Source organism: Staurois parvus, unplaced genomic scaffold (genome assembly GCF_062004578.1).
Source record: "Staurois parvus isolate SC_StPar_1 unplaced genomic scaffold, SC_StPar_1.0 ptg000019l, whole genome shotgun sequence".
In the NCBI taxonomy this organism is placed as follows: domain Eukaryota; kingdom Metazoa; phylum Chordata; class Amphibia; order Anura; family Ranidae; genus Staurois; species Staurois parvus.
The window spans coordinates 17,122,311-17,140,562 of record NW_028317815.1 but is presented as its reverse complement, the minus strand read 5'-3'; the positions used below and the strand labels follow the sequence as shown (position 1 = coordinate 17,140,562).

Below are 18,252 nucleotides of genomic sequence, written 5' to 3'. Positions count from 1 at the left end.
CCTCGCAGAAAGAGCTCTCAGAAGACCTACGAAAAAGAATTGTTGACTTGCATGAAGCTGGAAAGGGTTACAAAAGTATCTCCAAAAGCCTTGATGTTCATGTGTCCACGGTAAGACAGACTGTCTACAAATGGAGAAAGTTTAGCACTATTGCTACTCTCCCTAGGTGTAGTCGTCCTGTAAAAATGACTGCAAGAGCACAGCGCAGAATGCTGCATGAGGTAAAGAAGAATCCCAGAGTGTCAGCTAAAGACCTACAGAAATCTCTGGCACATGCTAACATTTTTGTTAACACATCTACAATAAGGAAAACATTAAACAAGAATGGAGTACATGGGAGGACACCACGGAGGAAGCCATTGCTGTCCAAAAAGAATATTGCAGCACGTTTGAAGTTTGCAAAAGAGCACCTGGATGTTCCACAGCACTACTGGCAAAATATACTGTGGACAGATGAAACCAAGATTGAGTTGTTTGGGAAGAACACACAACACTATGTGTGGAGAAAAAAAGGCACAGCACACCAACATCAAAACCTCATCCCCACTGTAAAACATGGCGGAGGGAGCATCATGGTTTGGGGCTGCTTTGCTGCCTCAGGGCCTGGACAGATTGTTGTCATTGATGGGAAAATGAATTCCAGAGTTTATCAAGACATTTTTCAGGAAAACGTACGACCATCTGTCCACCAACTGAAGCTCCGCAGAGGATGGGTGATGCAACAGGACAATGACCCAAAGCATACAAGTAATTCAACAGAACAATGGCTGCAACAGCACAGAATACGCCTTCTGGAGTTGCCCAGTCAGAGTCCTGACCTCAACCCGATTGAAATGCTGTGGCATGACCTTAAGAGAGCGATTCACACCAGACATCCCAAGAATATTGCTACACTGAAACAGTTTTGTGAAGAGAAGTGGTCCAAAATTACTCCAGATCGTTGTGCAGGTCTGATCTGCAACTACAGGAAACGTTTGGTTGAGGTTATTGCTGCCAAAGGAGGGTCAACCAGTTATTAAGTCCAAAGGTTCACATACTTTTTCCTCCCTGCACTGTGAATGTTTACATGTTATGTGCAATTAAACCATGGCAACATCTAATGTTTGTGTAGTATTATGTTCAGCAGACTGTGTTCTTCTATTGTTGTGACTTAGATGATGTTCAGAGCACATTTTATGCCCAATTCATGCAAAACTCCACATAATCCCAAGGGGTTCACATACTTTTTCTTGCAACTGTATGTATGTATATATATATATATATATAAAAGAAGCACTTTTTAGTGGCTAGCTGTGCTTTGTTAAAGCTTTTTTTCCTCTTCTTTGCAAAAAGCTGTATGAAAATGTATAGATGAGGCTTTATCTGACTGTGCCGCGCAGGAGATTCCGGTCTCTTCCTCTCTTATGGGACTTTTTTTGCATGCTGGGAACCATTATCTTTATTCTGTCTCAGGGCAATGGGGAACTCTGCATGCTGTTTTACTGTGGTGGTTGGGTATTCTTTATGCCTTAACAGCCATTTTGAATCTCCTGTAACACAGAGCTTCAAACATAACCGTACCCCTGCAGCCTCTCTCTTCACTAGTACACAGCCTTTTTGGCAGTAGGCACAATAGAGTTGTTTCTACAGTGCAATCTGCAGTAACAAAAGGTCATGAAGGCCATTGCTGCTGATTTAATCCCTAGTACATCACTAGACTCAGCTGGTTAGTTTGTATTCCTTGGGGATTTGTGTAGCTCCTTTTCTTAAAGGCACACACCCTTTTGGTAACAAATGGAAGTGTGGCTGCAGGCAAATCTTCTATCAGGACCTAATCTGCAGTAAGTGTGAAGCTGAGCAACTTTGTTGGAAGTGTGTGTGTGAGAGACTTTCTGAAACCTGCCCCCTTTTCCCTCTTATGCTCAGTCCTCCTGGCTTACAACAGAGGTGTTTTCTTCTGGTATGCAAGGATTTATGACTGTTCTTGATCACAAAGCTGTGAAACGCCCACCGCCACCTTCCTAAATGTAATCGGGAAGATGCCCAATATTTCTGGTTTTGTTGAGAATCCTCTAGAGGCCTTGTTGTCAGAAGGAGCATCTCTCACTTCCTTAAAGGAGAAAGTCAGCGAAATTCAGTCAGAAATTGCTTCACCAAATCAAAAGGAAACTCTTTTCTAAACAATGCAGTTTGTTTCACTAAAATTGGAGTCCACCCTTCCTTCCGTCAACATGTTGTCTGGGCTTGGTTCTCACAGACCTAGTTTTCACCAAGGTATTGCCTCCTCATTCCCCATTCAGTGATTGTATTTTATAGGGATTTGAAACACCCACACACAGTTCCGTTCTCCTGAACAGTTTCTGGTACTCTATCTTTTTGTGGAGCAGTTTGTCATGAAACGGTCCACTCCTCCCATAGTTGACCCACCTGTGTCTCACCTTTAACCAAGCTCTGACCATTCCTATAGATGTTTCTAAGAACCCTACTGACAAGAAGTTGAAAGCAATTTCTAGAATCTACTTTTTGGTGAGATCTGTTTGGCTGACCATCCTAAATTACTAAACCGGGATCTGTTGGGTGCTGGTGTTGACACTCATTTTTTGGACAGATGACCATCATGTTGGACTTTGTGCAATGTGTTGCTGGATGCTAGCCCCGTTATATCTCGGGTAACCCTTTTAGATCTGCAGGGCACTCTGGCTTAAGTGCTAGTTGGTGGAGTAACCGTTTATGAAGCTTTGTTATATAATCGGTCAGCATAAAGGATGTGTATTTACATCCCATCTCTCCAAGTCATCAACTGCTCTTTACTTTGCCATGGTCAAGTGCAACTATCAGTTTGTGACCCTTCCCTTTTGGCCTTTACTCAGCCTCAGAGTATTCACAAAGATACTCGCACCAGTTCTGGGTCTCCTTCGACCAGTCATTGGATATTTGGATGATCTGCTGCTGTGACATCGAACCTCTCAGAGTTTGGCTTTGGTTGCCAGTGTTTCAGTTGTTATGTTAACCTTGGAGGACTTCAGGTCAATCCTGAACTTGGAGAAGTAATATCTTATTCTGTTTAGGAGTGTGTCTATGGGAATGTTTGACTATTCTTCCAGAAGCACATTTGTGAGGTCAGGCACTGATGTCATATGAGAAGGCCTAGCTCGCAGTCTCTGCTCTGATTCATCACAAAGGTGTTCTATCGTGTTAAGGTCAGAACTCTGTGCAGGCCAGTCAAGTTCCTCCACCACAAACTTGCTCATCCATGTCTTTATGGACCTTGCTTTATGCACTGGTGCGAAGTCATGTTGGAACTGGAAGGGGCCCAACCCCTGAAAAACAACCCCACACCATAATCCCCCCTCCAACAAACTTTACAGTTGGCACAATGCAGTCAAGCAAGGACTGTTCTCCTGGCAACCGCCAGACACATCCATTGGATTGCCAGACAGAGAAGCGTGATTCGTCACTCCAGAGAATACGTCCTCCGTGCCCTTGAGTCCAGTGACAGCGTGCTTTAAACCACTGCATCCGAAGCTTTACATTGCACTTGGATGCAGCTGCTCGGCCATGGAACCCCAATCCATGAAGCTCTCTATGCACTGTTGTGCTAATCTGAAGGCCACACGAAGTTTGGAGGTCTTTAGTTATTGACTCTGCAGACAGTTGGTGACTTCTGCACACTTTGCTCTTCAGCATGCGCTGACCCTGCTTGGGCATTTTACGTGGCTGAGTTGCTGTTGTTCCCAGTTGCTTCCACTTTGTTATAATACCACTAACAGTTGTAGTAAGTAAATTTCATGGATGGACTTATTACACAGGTAACCGCTTGTTGCGGTATGACGTTTGAATTCACTGAGCTCCTAAGAGCAACCCATTCTGCTTTGTAGAAGCAGTCAGCATGCCTAGGTGCTTGATTTTATACACCTGTGGCCATGGAGGTGATTGGAACACCTGAATCCAATGATTTGAAGGGGTGTCCCAATACTTTTGGCCAGTGTGTGTGTTTGTACATGTACTTTTTTTTTTTTTTTTTCTTTCCTTTTTTTTTTTTCTTTTTGCACATTTATACAGTTGTGTTCAAAATAATAGCAGTGTGTTTAAAAAATGAGTAAAATGAGTAAAGCTCAGAATCTTTATAATGGCTTTTCTTTCCATACACCTAAACGAGTTGGGAACACTGCAGAGTCTATTCCAAATCAAAACATGAAGAAAAATGTTTGAAATGTATTACTTTACAAAAAGTGAAGAAAAGTGATTATTAGGCTGTTAAAAAAAAAAAATAGCACTGTCTGCATTTTTCTTTACAATCTCAAACATTTACTGTATAAACTGAAAAAATGCTTGAAGATTTAGCTTTCCTGTGAATTACTGAACTAATATTTAGTTGTATACCCAAAGTTTCTGAGAACTGCTCACATCTGTGTTGCATGGAGTTGACCAACTTCTGGCACCTGTGAACAAGTATTCCAGCCCAGGATGATTGCACTACATTCCACAATTCCTCTGCATTTCTTGGTTTTACCTCAAAAACAGCATATTTTGTTATGTCACCCCACAAGTTGTCTATCGAATTAAGGTCTGGAGATTGGGCTGGCCTCTTCATAACGTCAATCTTGTTGGTCTGGAACCAAGATGCTGCTTCCTTACTGGTGTGTTTGGGGTCGTTGTCTTGTTGCAACACCCATTTCAAGGGCATTTCCTTTTCGGCATAAGGCAACATGATCTCTTCAAGTATTTTGATGTATTCAAATTGATCCATGATCCCCGCTATGCGATAAATGGGCCCAACACCGTAGTATGAGAAACATCCCCATATCATGATGCTTGCGCAACCATGCTTCACTGTCTTCACAGTGTACTGTGGCTTGAATTCAGTGTTTGGGGGTCGTCTGACAAACTATCTCCGACCACTAGACCCAAAAAGAACCATCTTTCTTTCATCAGTCCACAAAATGTTGCGCCATTTCTCTTTAGGCCAGTCAATGTGCTCTTTGGCAAATTGTAACCTCTTCAGCACATTGTTTTTCAACAGTTGTTTTTGCGGGGGCTTCTTGCAGATAGCTTGGCTTCACATAGGCGTCTTCTAATTGTAACAGTACTCACAGGTAACTTTACACCTTCTTTGATCACCCTGAGCTGATCATTGGCTGAGTTTTTGTAATTTTGGCTATACTTTGATCCAATCGAATGGCAGTTTTCTGTTTTCTTCCACTGCTTTCTGGTCTTGGTTGCCATTTTTAAAGCATTTGAGATCTTTTTAGCTGAGCAGCCTATCAGTTTCTGTACTTTTTTCATGTTTCACCCCCTCCAACCAACTTTTTAATCAAAGTATGATGTTCTTCTGAACAATGTCTGAATGACCCATTTTACTCAGACTTTCAGAGAGAAATGCATTATACCCAGCATTTACAAGGGCCACCTGTTTGACCCCTGAATGACCTCATTAATTGAACTCCACACTGCTATTATTGTGAACATGCCCCTTTCAATTATTCAATTACACAGAATCAGCAGCATGCATGTCATGACTGTTGGGTCTTTTGGTTTTCTATTACTCTACTACACCTGTTAATAAATTATTTGCCATGTAGGAATATAATTTATACCAAAAACAGTGATTGATCTGGTTAGTGATGTTGGATTGCTCTGGTTAGTGATGTTGGATTGCTATTATCTTGAACACAACTGTATTTGTATTGCTTTGTTGTGCTGCCCTTGATTTTGTATTATAAATTTGGGTGTGGGAACACATGACTGTTAGCAGCAACATCTACACTTGTTTTTGGCATATATATTTAACCACATTACCACCGCCCTATAGCAGATATACTGCTACAGGGCGGCAGGGGTGTGCAAAATCACACGTATATATGTGATTTTGCATTTCTGGGTAAGGGGCGTGAGCCCCCCTACCTGCGCCGCCATTTGCGGCTGTCAATCACTGGGTCCTGGCTAGTAATTACTGAGGATCTCCGATGGGGAGGAGGGCTGCTTTGTTTACTAACAGTCGTCCTCCCTGTCTGCTCCAGTCACAATGCTCTGGATGGCATAGCCATCCAGAGTAGTGTGCTTACCGTGAAGCACCCACACACCGCCCCCCCCCCCCGTAAAACACTCCCAGCACACAGTTAACCCTTTGATCACCCCTCATGTTAACCCCTTCCTGCCCAGTGCCATTAGTACAGAGTTAGTGCTTATTTTCTTTTTTTTTTTTTTTTTGAAGCACTGATCACTGTATTGGTGTCACTGGGGATGTCAGTGAGCCCAAGTCAGTTCCCCCCCCAGTGTCAGAATGCCTTCCGCAGTCCCACTATAAGTCGCTGATCGCTGCCATTATTAGAAAAAAAAAAAATTCCAATATCTATACCTCCATTTGTAAACGCTATAACTTTCACGTAAACCAATCAATTTACACGTATTGGGATTTTTTTTTAGCAAAGACATTTTGGCGTAAAGTTATGATGAAATTTTGAATTTTTAAAAATTTTTTTTTTTTTTTTACTGGGCATGTTTAATGGCAAAAAGTCAGATTTTTTTTTTTTCTCAAAATTGTCGTTCTTTTTTTTTTTTTTTTTTTTTTTAAAGCCAAAAATAAAAAACACACAGGCAATCAAATACCACAGAAAGAAAGCTCAATTAGTGGGAAAAAAAGGACGTACATTTAATTGAGGTGCAGCGTTGCATGACCACGCAATTGTCAGTCAAAGTAACACAGTGCTGTAATGCAAAAAATGGCCTGATTAGGAAGGGGGGTAAATCCTCAGGAAGGCAAGTGGTTAATTGACTAGCGCTGGGTTGTTTTTGGTGTGGATTTGATTTTTTCTTATTGTGATGGTTTGTCTATGATTGACTGCTTATGGACATTCTGTATTTCTTCCCAACAAGCGGTGTCTCACAATGGGTAATAGAGAAAATAGGAGTTCATTTGAGGACACGATCATTCTCTCTCTGACTACTTACTCCAACTTGGGTAGGAGTGCTGTGGGAGGGGTTATAGCAGCAAGGGGGTTGGCCTTTAGTTTTCTATGTGGCTAGTGTTCATTTCTCCTGAAGGAGGCAACAGAACACACTAGGTTTCTTACTGTCAAGCGATGTTCGTTAGTAGACTCTGAGACATTGACTTCACGGCAAACACAAAAGCCTTTTTTTCCTGACAATTTCAACAAGTCTCCCACCAGCTTTCAATTAGAAGATGATTAATCATATCAATCATGATTACTGTATAGAAATTGGTTACAGTTGCTGTGCAACATGCGTCAGCATCTAGACTTTCAGCTGAAAGCATTTTGTACCCGAGCTACACGGTCAGCACTCTTTTTAATAGCTTCCAGTCCTAGTTGGAGAAGCTGGGATTGTAAACTAAACTTTATTAATGCATCAGTTTGTAAAAAGTGCTGTGTTTGTATGTAAAACAAAGGTCTGCTCTAAGTCAAGTTTGACATACTTTCTCTTCCAGAGCCATAAGTGTGATACTTGGAGACAGGTGGAAAAAGATGAAGAATGAGGAAAGGAGAATATACACAATAGAAGCGAAAGCCCTGGCTGAAGAACAAAAACGCTTAAATCCTGACTGTTGGAAGAGAAAAAGAACAAATTCAGTGAGTAATAAGCCATTTTTGTGAATGCCAGCTCTTTAAATCATGGCACAGCACTTTAAAAAATGTCATCCATCAGTGCAGAAAATGTACTTATGGCTAAATTGCATTGTACATATTTTTAATTGAATTTTTACAGGGTTTTTTTTGATGTGGAGAAATAATGCAAACTGGTAATGTTGCTAGCTGTGGTGGCAAACATATACCGTATTTTTTTTTCCTCCATAAGACGCACTTTCCCCCCCCCCCCCCAAAAGGGGGGGAAAATGTCAGTGCGTCTTATGGAGCGGCCGGTCCGGTATTCCCACCGCCGCCACCGTGTCAGAATACCGGGCCGCCTGCTGCAGCAGGACCTTACCTGTTCCTCGGTCCAGTGCTGTGCAGTCTTTCCGCACTGGCATCTTCAGTGTGGGCACCCAGCTGTGACAGCCGACACGTGACAGATCCCAGTAGACGCCGGGCCATTCACAAAGCACAGCGCTTCTCGCACACGCGCAGTGGGCACTAGGCACAGCGGCTGCCGGCTCTGAAGGGAGGACAACTCCGTGGAAGTGGGAGCGGGTACCTGTCAAATTCAGGTACCTGCTCCTCCTCCCTCCCCAAAGGTCCGCAGTCTCTGGCCATCCCCTGTACTGTGTCCGCAGTCTCTGGCCATCCCCTGTACTGTGTCCGCAGTCTCTGGCCATCCCCTGTACTGTGTCCGCAGTCTCTGGCCATCCCCTGTACTGTGTCCGCAGTCTCTGGCCATCCCCTGTACTGTGTCCGCAGTCTCTGGCCATCCCCTGTACTGTGTCCGCAGTCTCTGGCCATCCCCTGTACTGTGTCCGCAGTCTCTGGCCATCCCCTGTACTGTGTCCGCAGTCTCTGGCCATCCCCTGTACTGTGTCCGCAGTCTCTGGCCATCCCCTGTACTGTGTCCGCAGTCTCTGGCCATCCCCTGTACTGTGTCCGCAGTCCATTGGTTCAGAATGTTTTTTTTTTTTTTTCTTGTTTTTCTCCTCTAAAACCTAGGCGTGTCTTATGGTCAGGTGCGTCTTAGGGAGCGAAAAACATGTTTCTGCTAACGAAAAATTTTAAAGGCTTTTAAAAAAAAAAAAAAAGTGTGAGAGGGGAGAGAATGTACAGCTGTGTCCAGGTCCCTTGGCAGCTCCTCCATTATAGTAGTGTTTTGTGGTCCCCGGTACCTGGAGCTGGCTTACACAGCACAGGACAGAGTTCAGTTTGCTGCTAGGAATACACTTGTCATTATTTCCAAAATATGCAAAATATGAATATATAATTGGATGCAGTGGCTGGTAGCAGGTTTTAAAAGCTGAAGTGGAATGATGTGCATAACAAAGAGAAACAAACTTTAAAGTTTTTGCTTTGATAAAATGAATTTAACCAACACCAACCCCCACTGGAATAATTTTAGATGCTTAAAGGATAAATACACCTGAAAACAAAATTTTTTGTTTTGCTCCCCTGTGATGTCAAGTATCCTTCCCAGATACATATTGAAAGACTAAGTTCTCCCTTACGGAACAAATGGGCATTTATTTATTTTATTGCAGGAGCCTGAAAAGTATTGCACCTGCGATCAATAAATTCTGCATGCACTGATGGGATTCTGCAGATATGTCCATTAGCTTTCAGCCCATACCATATATCATCTTGGGGAAGTGATGCAATTATTCCTTCACAATGAAAGTTCTCTATAGGAATAATTTGTTTGCTAGGCATTAGACACTTCTTAGGGTTGTTCTTTCCCCTCTCTAATCCCTTCTCTCCTGCTTTTTTATTAGCTATTTTGTTATTTCTACTACTGTGTTCTGTTTTTTGTTATTCTAAAAGAAAAAAAAAAGAAATGCAGCTGTCTGTCAAATGGGATGAGAGAACACAAAGTTGGCCTGGTTGCCTTTGTTCTGTGCAGCAATGGTCTCCGCACCCTATTGAAATAGAGGAATACAAAGACATACTACAGTAAGAGGGAATTGTGGGAAGCTTAGGACCTTTTGAGCTGTGCAGCTACAAGAGTTGAAGCCAAGAGGTCACAGAGAATCCAGGTCCTGCACAGCAACCTTCTGGAAAAGCCTTAAGACACATAATTTTGCAAGCGCAGAGTGTATGCATAACAGAAAAAAAATCCCTTAAATTCTACTTTAACAGCTTTCTGTAATCCGTTGACATCCTTTGCTGCAAATGTTCCCTTCCCTGGGTGAGTAGTCGATCTCCGTAGACATCGATGAAGTAGTCGATCCCCGTAGACATCGATGAAGTTATCTTTTAAGTATTTTTGACCCCATAGAAGTCTTCTTAGCCAGCGCAGATGAGGCTCTTGGAAAAGCATATCAGTGTTAAGGTTGGGGCGGGGGGGTCTCAAGATTGATATTATACATCTGGAAGTTGCACAAAAACAAAGCACACTGTCTAGTGCAGATAAACACCTTTTTAAAAAGAATAAAATGCACTTGCAAGAAGAGATTTGATCAAAGCATAGCACCAGTCCAGAATTTCCCATCTAATACCAGGTCACGTGCAGAGGGGACAACGCTATCCCTACGGGATTGCTGGCATGTGGAAGGAGAAATTGCAGATGTATAGATACTTGTAGCAGACTCAGTGGGAATATCATCAAGCTGAAAAAGGGGCTGTGCCCAAGTAAGTGCTGGGAGGAAGGAACTAAGCTACTGAAAACAAAAGTGCTTCTGCTGTAAACCTTAAGAATGAATTAAACCACAGTGCCTGCAGCTTGGGGATGTCAGCAAGGGCTTGTTTTATCTCATTTACTGTTTATGATCATGTAAACATTTGGTTGCACTTAAACCAGACTAGCAAAATATTTGTTTTATTGTATGTATTATAAATACAGAAGCCATGACCATCTCTAAGCTGATAAGTTTAACATGTTTTGGCATTCTTCATTTCAGTACTGTCTTTTTCAGGCAGTTGATGCAGGAGTCAGAGTAGAGGCTGTAGAAAGTTAGCACTGGGGCTGATTTTTATGGGCTGCTTGCATCTTGAAAAAAAAAAATCATAATTCTAACATACGGTACTAATGTTACTATTTCTGAACTTTGGGACAGATGTTGAAGATATGTGTGATAGTGCAGGACTTAATATTGCACCAATTCACAGGCAAGGCCAAAGAATATTATTATGGGATAGTTTTGACTAACATGCTGCAATTGCAAACATCAGTTAAATGTTTTTTGGTTTCTATGTAAAGTGTCTTAGTGCGCGTTAAATCATAGTCTGTGGTGTCACACAAGTTGAAAAGATCATTTATAGCATTGGGGTCGAGTACTCCTCATAGTCTGTGACCGTGTTTGAGCATTCTGTCGGTCTAACTTGTACCATGAAAACAATTAAGACTGTAGATTCCTCCAAGGCTAGGGATTCTAACATTCTGCATCTTTTCCAGGGCTCACAACAGCATTAAATATGAATGTAGTTGAAGTTCATGTTGGAATGTTGCCATTCGTCTGCACAGAGGAAGAAAATCTGACATCATATTATTGTGGAGAAGTGACAAGACCACACTAACTGCAGCGATATAGAAGTGATATGACTGAAGGTTTTCTCTTTTAAAGTATAGCATTACATATGCAAAAATATCAATATTTTAAACCAAATTGCCTTATTTTGAAAAATTATATATCAGGTAACCTAGGCTTGAAAAAAAAATTGATATCCTGTGGTGCTACAATGAGGTGTGTATCAGTGTATTGTTGTAAAACAACCAGGTAAAAAAAAAAAAATGGGAACTTATAGATCATATAACTGCTGTTTATCGACCCTACTGCTTATTAATATGTATTGCACAGAGTTAATTATCATTGGCGTTAGAATTTGTATGTTTCTGACGTGTTATTTTAATGCAAGGTGCATGGAGCACTAACTGACTATTCATTGCCACTCGGCTACTTATACTAAGGCAAGTGGATCATTAGCTTCCTTATGGGAAAAGGGGCCAGCTATTTCGTACGGACCCCAAGGAACACCAACCTGTTGAAGCATAAACTTTAGTAATTTAGATGGCTACAGAATCTACAGATAGAATTTATTTTGCTATGAGAAAAAAAAAAAATGTCATATATGATGGGGGGTGACTTTGCACTTAATTCTGGTGCAACACTTGCACTTTACTTCTTGCAGCTGTTGAAACAAACAGATGCATATATTGTTATTGTGGGTCCTGGCTGTATGGCTGTGAGATGTGCTGCAATCATAGCTTGAGAATCACAGCTGTAAAACAATTTGTCTTTTGACTTCTCAATATATTCATGCCCCAGTAATTTTTGCACAGTATATACTTGTATATTTCAAATAAATGTTGTTGAAATGGTGTTCGGTGTGTTTGATTAATTGACATAGCAAATAACACATTACATAGGAAAGACTAAAAATTTTTATTACATCAGCTTTACTAAATACATTTATAATCAAACAGATCATGTGTATATCTTAAAGGTTAAATAGCAGTTACACAGTCTTATCTGCTTATCTTTCCCCAGATGTTTGGTCAGCTTAGGAGGGGCTAGAGTAGGGGTGTCAAACTGGTGGCCCTCCAGTTGTTGCGAAACTACAAGTCCCATCTGCCTTTGGGTGTCATGCTTGTAACTGTCTCATGGGACTTGTAGTTTGGCATCAGCTGGAGGGCCACCCATGTGACACCCGTAGTCTAGAGGCTGACTTAACCGTAATGTCATGTGTGGAGTCTTATTTACATCATGGAAAAGTCCAGTGTTTTTGTAATCATAAAGGGCATCACTAACATACACAACCAAGATCTCTAGGGTGGGAATTTTGCCTATAGAAGACTCCAAGAAAAAGCCAATGGGATCATTCAAAGTATTCATATCTACCCACAGTGGAACGAGGTGCTCTGGGTAAACATTTGCTTTGTGACATGGTTAATATGAACCACTTGTGTGTTCAGGCTCTGATAGAAGCACATTATAATAGTGCTTAAACAAGCGGTTCAGTGAATAGGTTCCACTGACCCAAAATTTGTATGTGGCACAGAGATAACCGGCTGCATCCAGCAGAACCTCATCACACAGGTGATCTTCCTTCATGATAGAAGTGCTAAGACATATGGTGCTTGCCCAATAACACTAGTACCTGCTACCCAATGCAATAAATATTGGACGCTTACTAGATTTGTTAATTAAAGGACCTGCCCATGAACCTCTGATGGTGTATATTAGAATCAGATAATTGTATTAAAATTAGATATTCCATTTCAAAACTGCTTCTTCATCAGCCTGACGGACTACATTTCTAGAAATATTGCTGGACGGCTTGTTTTTAATCCTCAAATATGTCCATCCCTGAAAGCAAACAACGATGTGAACATTCTCCTATTGCATCCCCCCCCCCCATCACCGTATTTATCTCATAACCTCGCAATCAAATTACATGTTAGGATGTTGTCACTGATGACACAGCTATGGTACCGTAGACATGGCTTTCTGAAGCAGCTGAACCATGATTGGATAAACTGGAGCAAATTCCTTGCCTTCTCTGGCTTTCACACTCTGCACATAAGCCTCCAGCGCCCCTCTGAGAAATGAAACACACATACAATTAGATGACAAGCACATCAAATCATGTCACACTATTACAGCACAATTGTAGTATACCATGACAGCATATGCAAAAAAAAGGAGAACCGCTAACTTCTTAGAACTGCAACTGATATGATGCCAATCTTTTATTGTTCTCTATACAGAAAAGTTGGTGCTGTGTTTGGCTTGGAGAAATCACCTACTTTATCCCATACTGTATATGTTAGGGGATGGGCACAAGAATACAAATATATACAATTACATTCCACCTTTATTAATACACATTTAAAAATACTGAAATTGGTGAACAGTGCCAATGTAGAAAAAGGTATATATTGTTACATATTCCTGTGCCTGCTGGCTTAAGGTAACATAGTTTTGTTTTTGCTAGAGATGGCATGACATATTTCACAGAAACTGCTTCTTTTGGGTTCTGAAATAGCTAAAATGTGCTATATATTAATACAAAAACACTACATTAATATACAGTGTGTAGTATAATGAGGATATAACTAATAAACATTAAGAAAAAAAGAAAATCCACCCATAAATTACGATATATGGCCAGATAGATAGCCGCTTGTGTAAATATTTATAAAGACCTGGGTCACTCTATAAGGAAGGGGGGAGGCAAGGAAGGAAGGGAGGGATGAAAAAGGGCAAAGATATTTCCAAAAACGCTGACTTAATACCCCAAGACATAAACCAATATAGGATCCTACCTAGGGTCAGAATTTTATATTTTAAGACTCACTCACTTGGTCAGCATAGTACATAAGTATATAATCATTTTCTATACTTGTAGTCTTGTGCCAAAAAAGTCCATGGATTTGGTTAAGTAATTGTATTGCTTGAAAGTGGGACGTGGCACATTTTACAAATTCTTTCTAGGTCTTTGCCGTACCTAAAGCCTTTCTAGATCATATGTTAGGTGATGATCTCCTACAGGTCTGATCATTTTAAAGGATATTGGATTGAGGGTTCACTCTTTATACTTGGCGCATCTCTTTTGTGCATTTGCATTTCCAGGACTCCTTGATATATGTTCTAGCACCAGCTCATGTGGACATATATACTGTTGACTGATATGCACTGTATTTATGGTCATATGCTTATCCCATACATTGGTTTGTTACTTTTTATACTACCCACTTTGTCAAACATCCAAATCTGATTTTTATCTCCACTGTTCTTAGATACATTTCCAGTTCTTATGGAATTTTCATGAACGTTACATAGAATTAATGACCCATCCTCAAAATCATGTTAATGACAATTGTATGGATCTGTAGCCACAAAGACAGTAGATTTTAACTGCTGGGGAAATTTGGTTGTACTAATATCAATGGTGTTCCACAGACTAAATAGGGCCCCATGGCAAAGTCATTTTAGTATTTCCTAGTTCTCCAGGCTTCATATTACAGAAAACCTATAAAGAGAGAAGGACTTCCACTCCTGACATCCATCTAATAATACAAGTTCCCTAGCCGTAATCTAAATCAGCTATCCAGAACAAGCATGCAGTTAGTGAAGTCAGAACTAATAATACTTTCTGAGTTAGGACTCTCAAAATATTAAAGACATGGGGTCAGCCTGACAGGTGACATTTTCTATAAATGGTACCACCAATGGTAAACTCCATATCCCATCAGTATAGGTCCCTTTAAGGCAATCACACTACAGAGGCTAGTCCCATTATCAAATAACAGCAGACCAATACTGTTTTCATAGCAACCAAATAACCCTGAACAGTATATTCAATCATTTTATCCAAATTATTAGCCAGCTGGCCCTTAAGGTTTGTGCTTCAGGCCCCAAAAACGTTTTCAAGGGTTCTAAATACATAATTTATCAAATAGAAAATCGCAGTTGAATTCCATTTGGAAATTCCCTTTAACTACCAGCAAAAGCAGCATCAGTTCTATCAGCATTAAGATGTAAATTTAATTGGCTTTCAGTTTAAATGGCCAAGGGCATGCTGCCTGTATGTGCACACATCGCAGTAAGCATGTGCAGTGGTCATGATCTTGACTTTTGCCAACAGCTGTGTCACCGTCATGTGGATGGGAGCCAAACATCCTCTGAATGGAGATGTAGATTAGACTCCAGGTTTGCCCTTACTATTTAGCTCGCTCTTATTCTGAAAAGCAGGTTGTTGTGTACTGAACTGTAAAGACAAGGAAAAGAAAGCACATACTGCAGAAAATGTAGTAACACGCTTTATCCTGGTTTAATACTGCATATGATGAGAAGATGGAGAATTCTACACAGGAAATAATTCTACAGAGCCTCAAAGATATTGTAGGAATGAGAGGATAAATCTGCAATGAGGACTTAGTCTGATCTCATTACATATAAAATCTGCTCATGTCTTTAGCTGTTGCAAAAATGCATTATTTTCCATTACCAATCCCACTAACTGATGTAAGAATACAAAGAGTAAAATTACACTATGGAGTCTGCAGAGTATGAACATCTAACATCATGGCTATGACACAGAATAACCTACGTGTATTAAAAAAATGAATCTTTGTTGAGATAGGACCATGAGCTGTGCAATATTACATGTACTATATTTATTTTATTTCAGGTACTTATATAGCGCCGTCAATTTACGCAGCGCTTTACATATATATTGTACATTCACATCAGTCCCTAATCCTCAAGGGGCGTACAATCTAAGGTCCCTAACTCACATTCATACACATACTAGGGCCAATTTAGACAGGATCCAATTAACCTACCAGCATGTCTTTATACCTCTGTTACTGCAATTAGTAACTATAAAAATGCAAGCTGTCAAAAGCATGGAAGGTAGTCAGTCTGCTGGGTCAACGCTAAACCTGACTGCACACAGAAATTGATGTCTGATATAACAAATGAGAGAAATGGCTGTTTATGTAACAGTTCCCAGTCATGTGGAACAACTGCAAAATCTACTCCCCAAGGTAGGAATAGAGTTGGGGGGGGGAGTGAGGGGTTAGTATTTTCAACATGAAGCATGATCAAGAATTCAGGGATATGACCTCAAAACTAGCAGGAGGAAAGTTTAACCACTTTAAGTCCGGACACTTTCACCCCCTTCCTGTCCAGGCCAATTTTCAGCTTTCAGTGCTATTGCACTTTGAATGACAATTGCGCGGTCATGCAACACTGTACCCATATGCATTTTTTAGCATTTTTGTGAGACCGATAAAACTTTATTTCGGTGGTATTTTTTTTTTTTGCTATATAAATGAAAAAGTCCAAACATTTTGAAGTAAAAAGTGTTTTTCTTATAAAATTTTGCAAATAAATAATCTTTCTTCATAAATCTTGGCCATAATGTATTCAGCTATATTTTTAGTAAAAAAATAACCCAAATTTGTTTATAACCAAAAATTATAATTAAAAAAAAATATTTTTTAATATTATTTAAGTTTTTTTTAACATACCGTCACCCTAGCAGTACAGTGAATGTGGGAGGAAGTTTATAAATGGCCACCTGCTCCTGTCCGCCCGTTTATATACATGGGCAGGACGGGAACTGGTTAAATGAAAGCGGTTGTAAACTCTTACATATACCCAGTGAAGTGACTGGCCTCGGGTGAAATACAGAGATGCAACAAATCATCCTACATAAGTTGTACCTGTTTATCTACGGCGCCTTTCCCCAGAAAGAATGCAGAATTTACATAGGTTCTCTCAACTCTGAAATACCAGGGGGTAGAGACCTGAAGTTACATCACTGAGGAGAGCTCTGAGACCTGACTGGAGGGAAGGGACACCCCGCCAGCATACAGGAACAGAGCTGAGGATGTCAATCCCAGGCTGTGCCCTCCCTGTCACCATTTTTCTCTTGGTGTCAGAAATGATTCATGCCAATAGCAGAGGAACGAAGCAGCAGACAGAAATGACAATGCTCAGGATTGAGACAAACACATATTATAGAGAGAGATGTTTTATTCATATTTCTAGTCTGACATTTACAACCACTTTAACCTTAGAAAGTATTATTCTAATAAAAAAAAGAGGAGAAGATGCCCAGAACAGACTTCCAGCAGAGGCAGTGAGTCAATCCACAGTATGTGAATTTATGCTTGGGATAAACAGACATCTACACCCAAACAACATTAAATAAATACAAAATAAAATAAAAAGCAGACTTAATGGATCATTTGGTCTTTTATAGTTGCCACTCTTCTTTTTTTATTTTTTTGAACACTACAACATCAAATCACAGAAACTTTCCTTCTTTCTGCATGATACACAGGGGTAATCCCAATAATTACCAAGATAATTTACCACTGATCAAAGTGTATCTCAGGACATGTCCAGTTCCATGTACTACAAACCCATGATATGGACAAAAGCTTCATAAAAAAAGAATTATCTCACATTTCAGAGAAATAACCACAGCGCTCAACTTTGATCAATTATACAGTGGATATAGAATAGAATCCCCCTCCCCCTTTAAAATAATCACATTTTGTTACTTTACAGCCTGAAATGAAGACAGACACGTTTTGTTTGATCCAGCTGAAGTTATTCAACCTACTGCAACTTATACCATCCAAGTGAAAGCTAAAACACCAACATGTAAAAAAAAAAAAAAAAAAATTCAAAAATGAAACGAGTTTGAAAAATGATCCACCGTCTAAAAAAAAAAAAAAAAAAAAAAAAAAAAGACTTGTAAACTCAATCAGGTGTAGCTAATCACCTTCTGAACGACACACACAACCATTTGATTTTCAACTGTGATCAGCTGTGGTCATTTTGATTAGCCCAGCACAAAAAGAGCTTTCCTGGAGCATTTCAGTCCCTGGCAGTGCACAGATATGAGTGACACACTATCATCAGACAAAAGTGAGCTGATTTGTAGAACCTAGAACAAGGACAAGTTGCAGTGCTGGCCATTGCAAACAGCCTGGGATTAGTATTCATTTTAGCAGACACTGGACAATGGCAGAATATGATTGGGCAACAGAGACTTTCAGAGGGCATAATAGATCTGAGGAACCACCTTTATTTCCTATCAAGAACACTATACACATAAGTGTATAATGTATGTTTCCATAGGTTAACTTCCACAAACAGTCCAAAAGGACACTGTAGGGTTTGTGGCTTCCACGTAATATTGCCCGACTGTTTTCTAG

At 40.4% G+C, this 18,252-nt stretch overlaps 2 protein-coding genes across 2 annotated transcripts in view; one reads left to right on the top strand and one right to left on the bottom strand.

Annotated features, from left to right (window-relative positions):
- Positions 1-11,893, top strand: part of HBP1 (HMG-box transcription factor 1) — a 52,836-nt gene extending 40,943 nt beyond the window's left edge. Inside the window, 2 exon segments of the mRNA XM_089685193.1 lie at positions 7,427-7,568; positions 10,969-11,893. Of these exon segments, the coding sequence (XP_089541319.1) occupies positions 7,427-7,568; positions 10,969-10,986 (160 nt within the window). The 3' untranslated portion in view covers positions 10,987-11,893.
- Positions 11,894-11,937: 44 nt separating this feature from the next.
- The window catches only part of COG5 (component of oligomeric golgi complex 5), a 430,205-nt gene continuing 423,890 nt past the window's right edge, over positions 11,938-18,252 (bottom strand). The window contains exon 22 of the mRNA XM_089685182.1: positions 11,938-13,112. Coding sequence (XP_089541308.1) covers positions 12,998-13,112 — 115 coding nt within the window. The 3' untranslated portion in view covers positions 11,938-12,997. The remainder of the gene's footprint in view (positions 13,113-18,252) is intronic.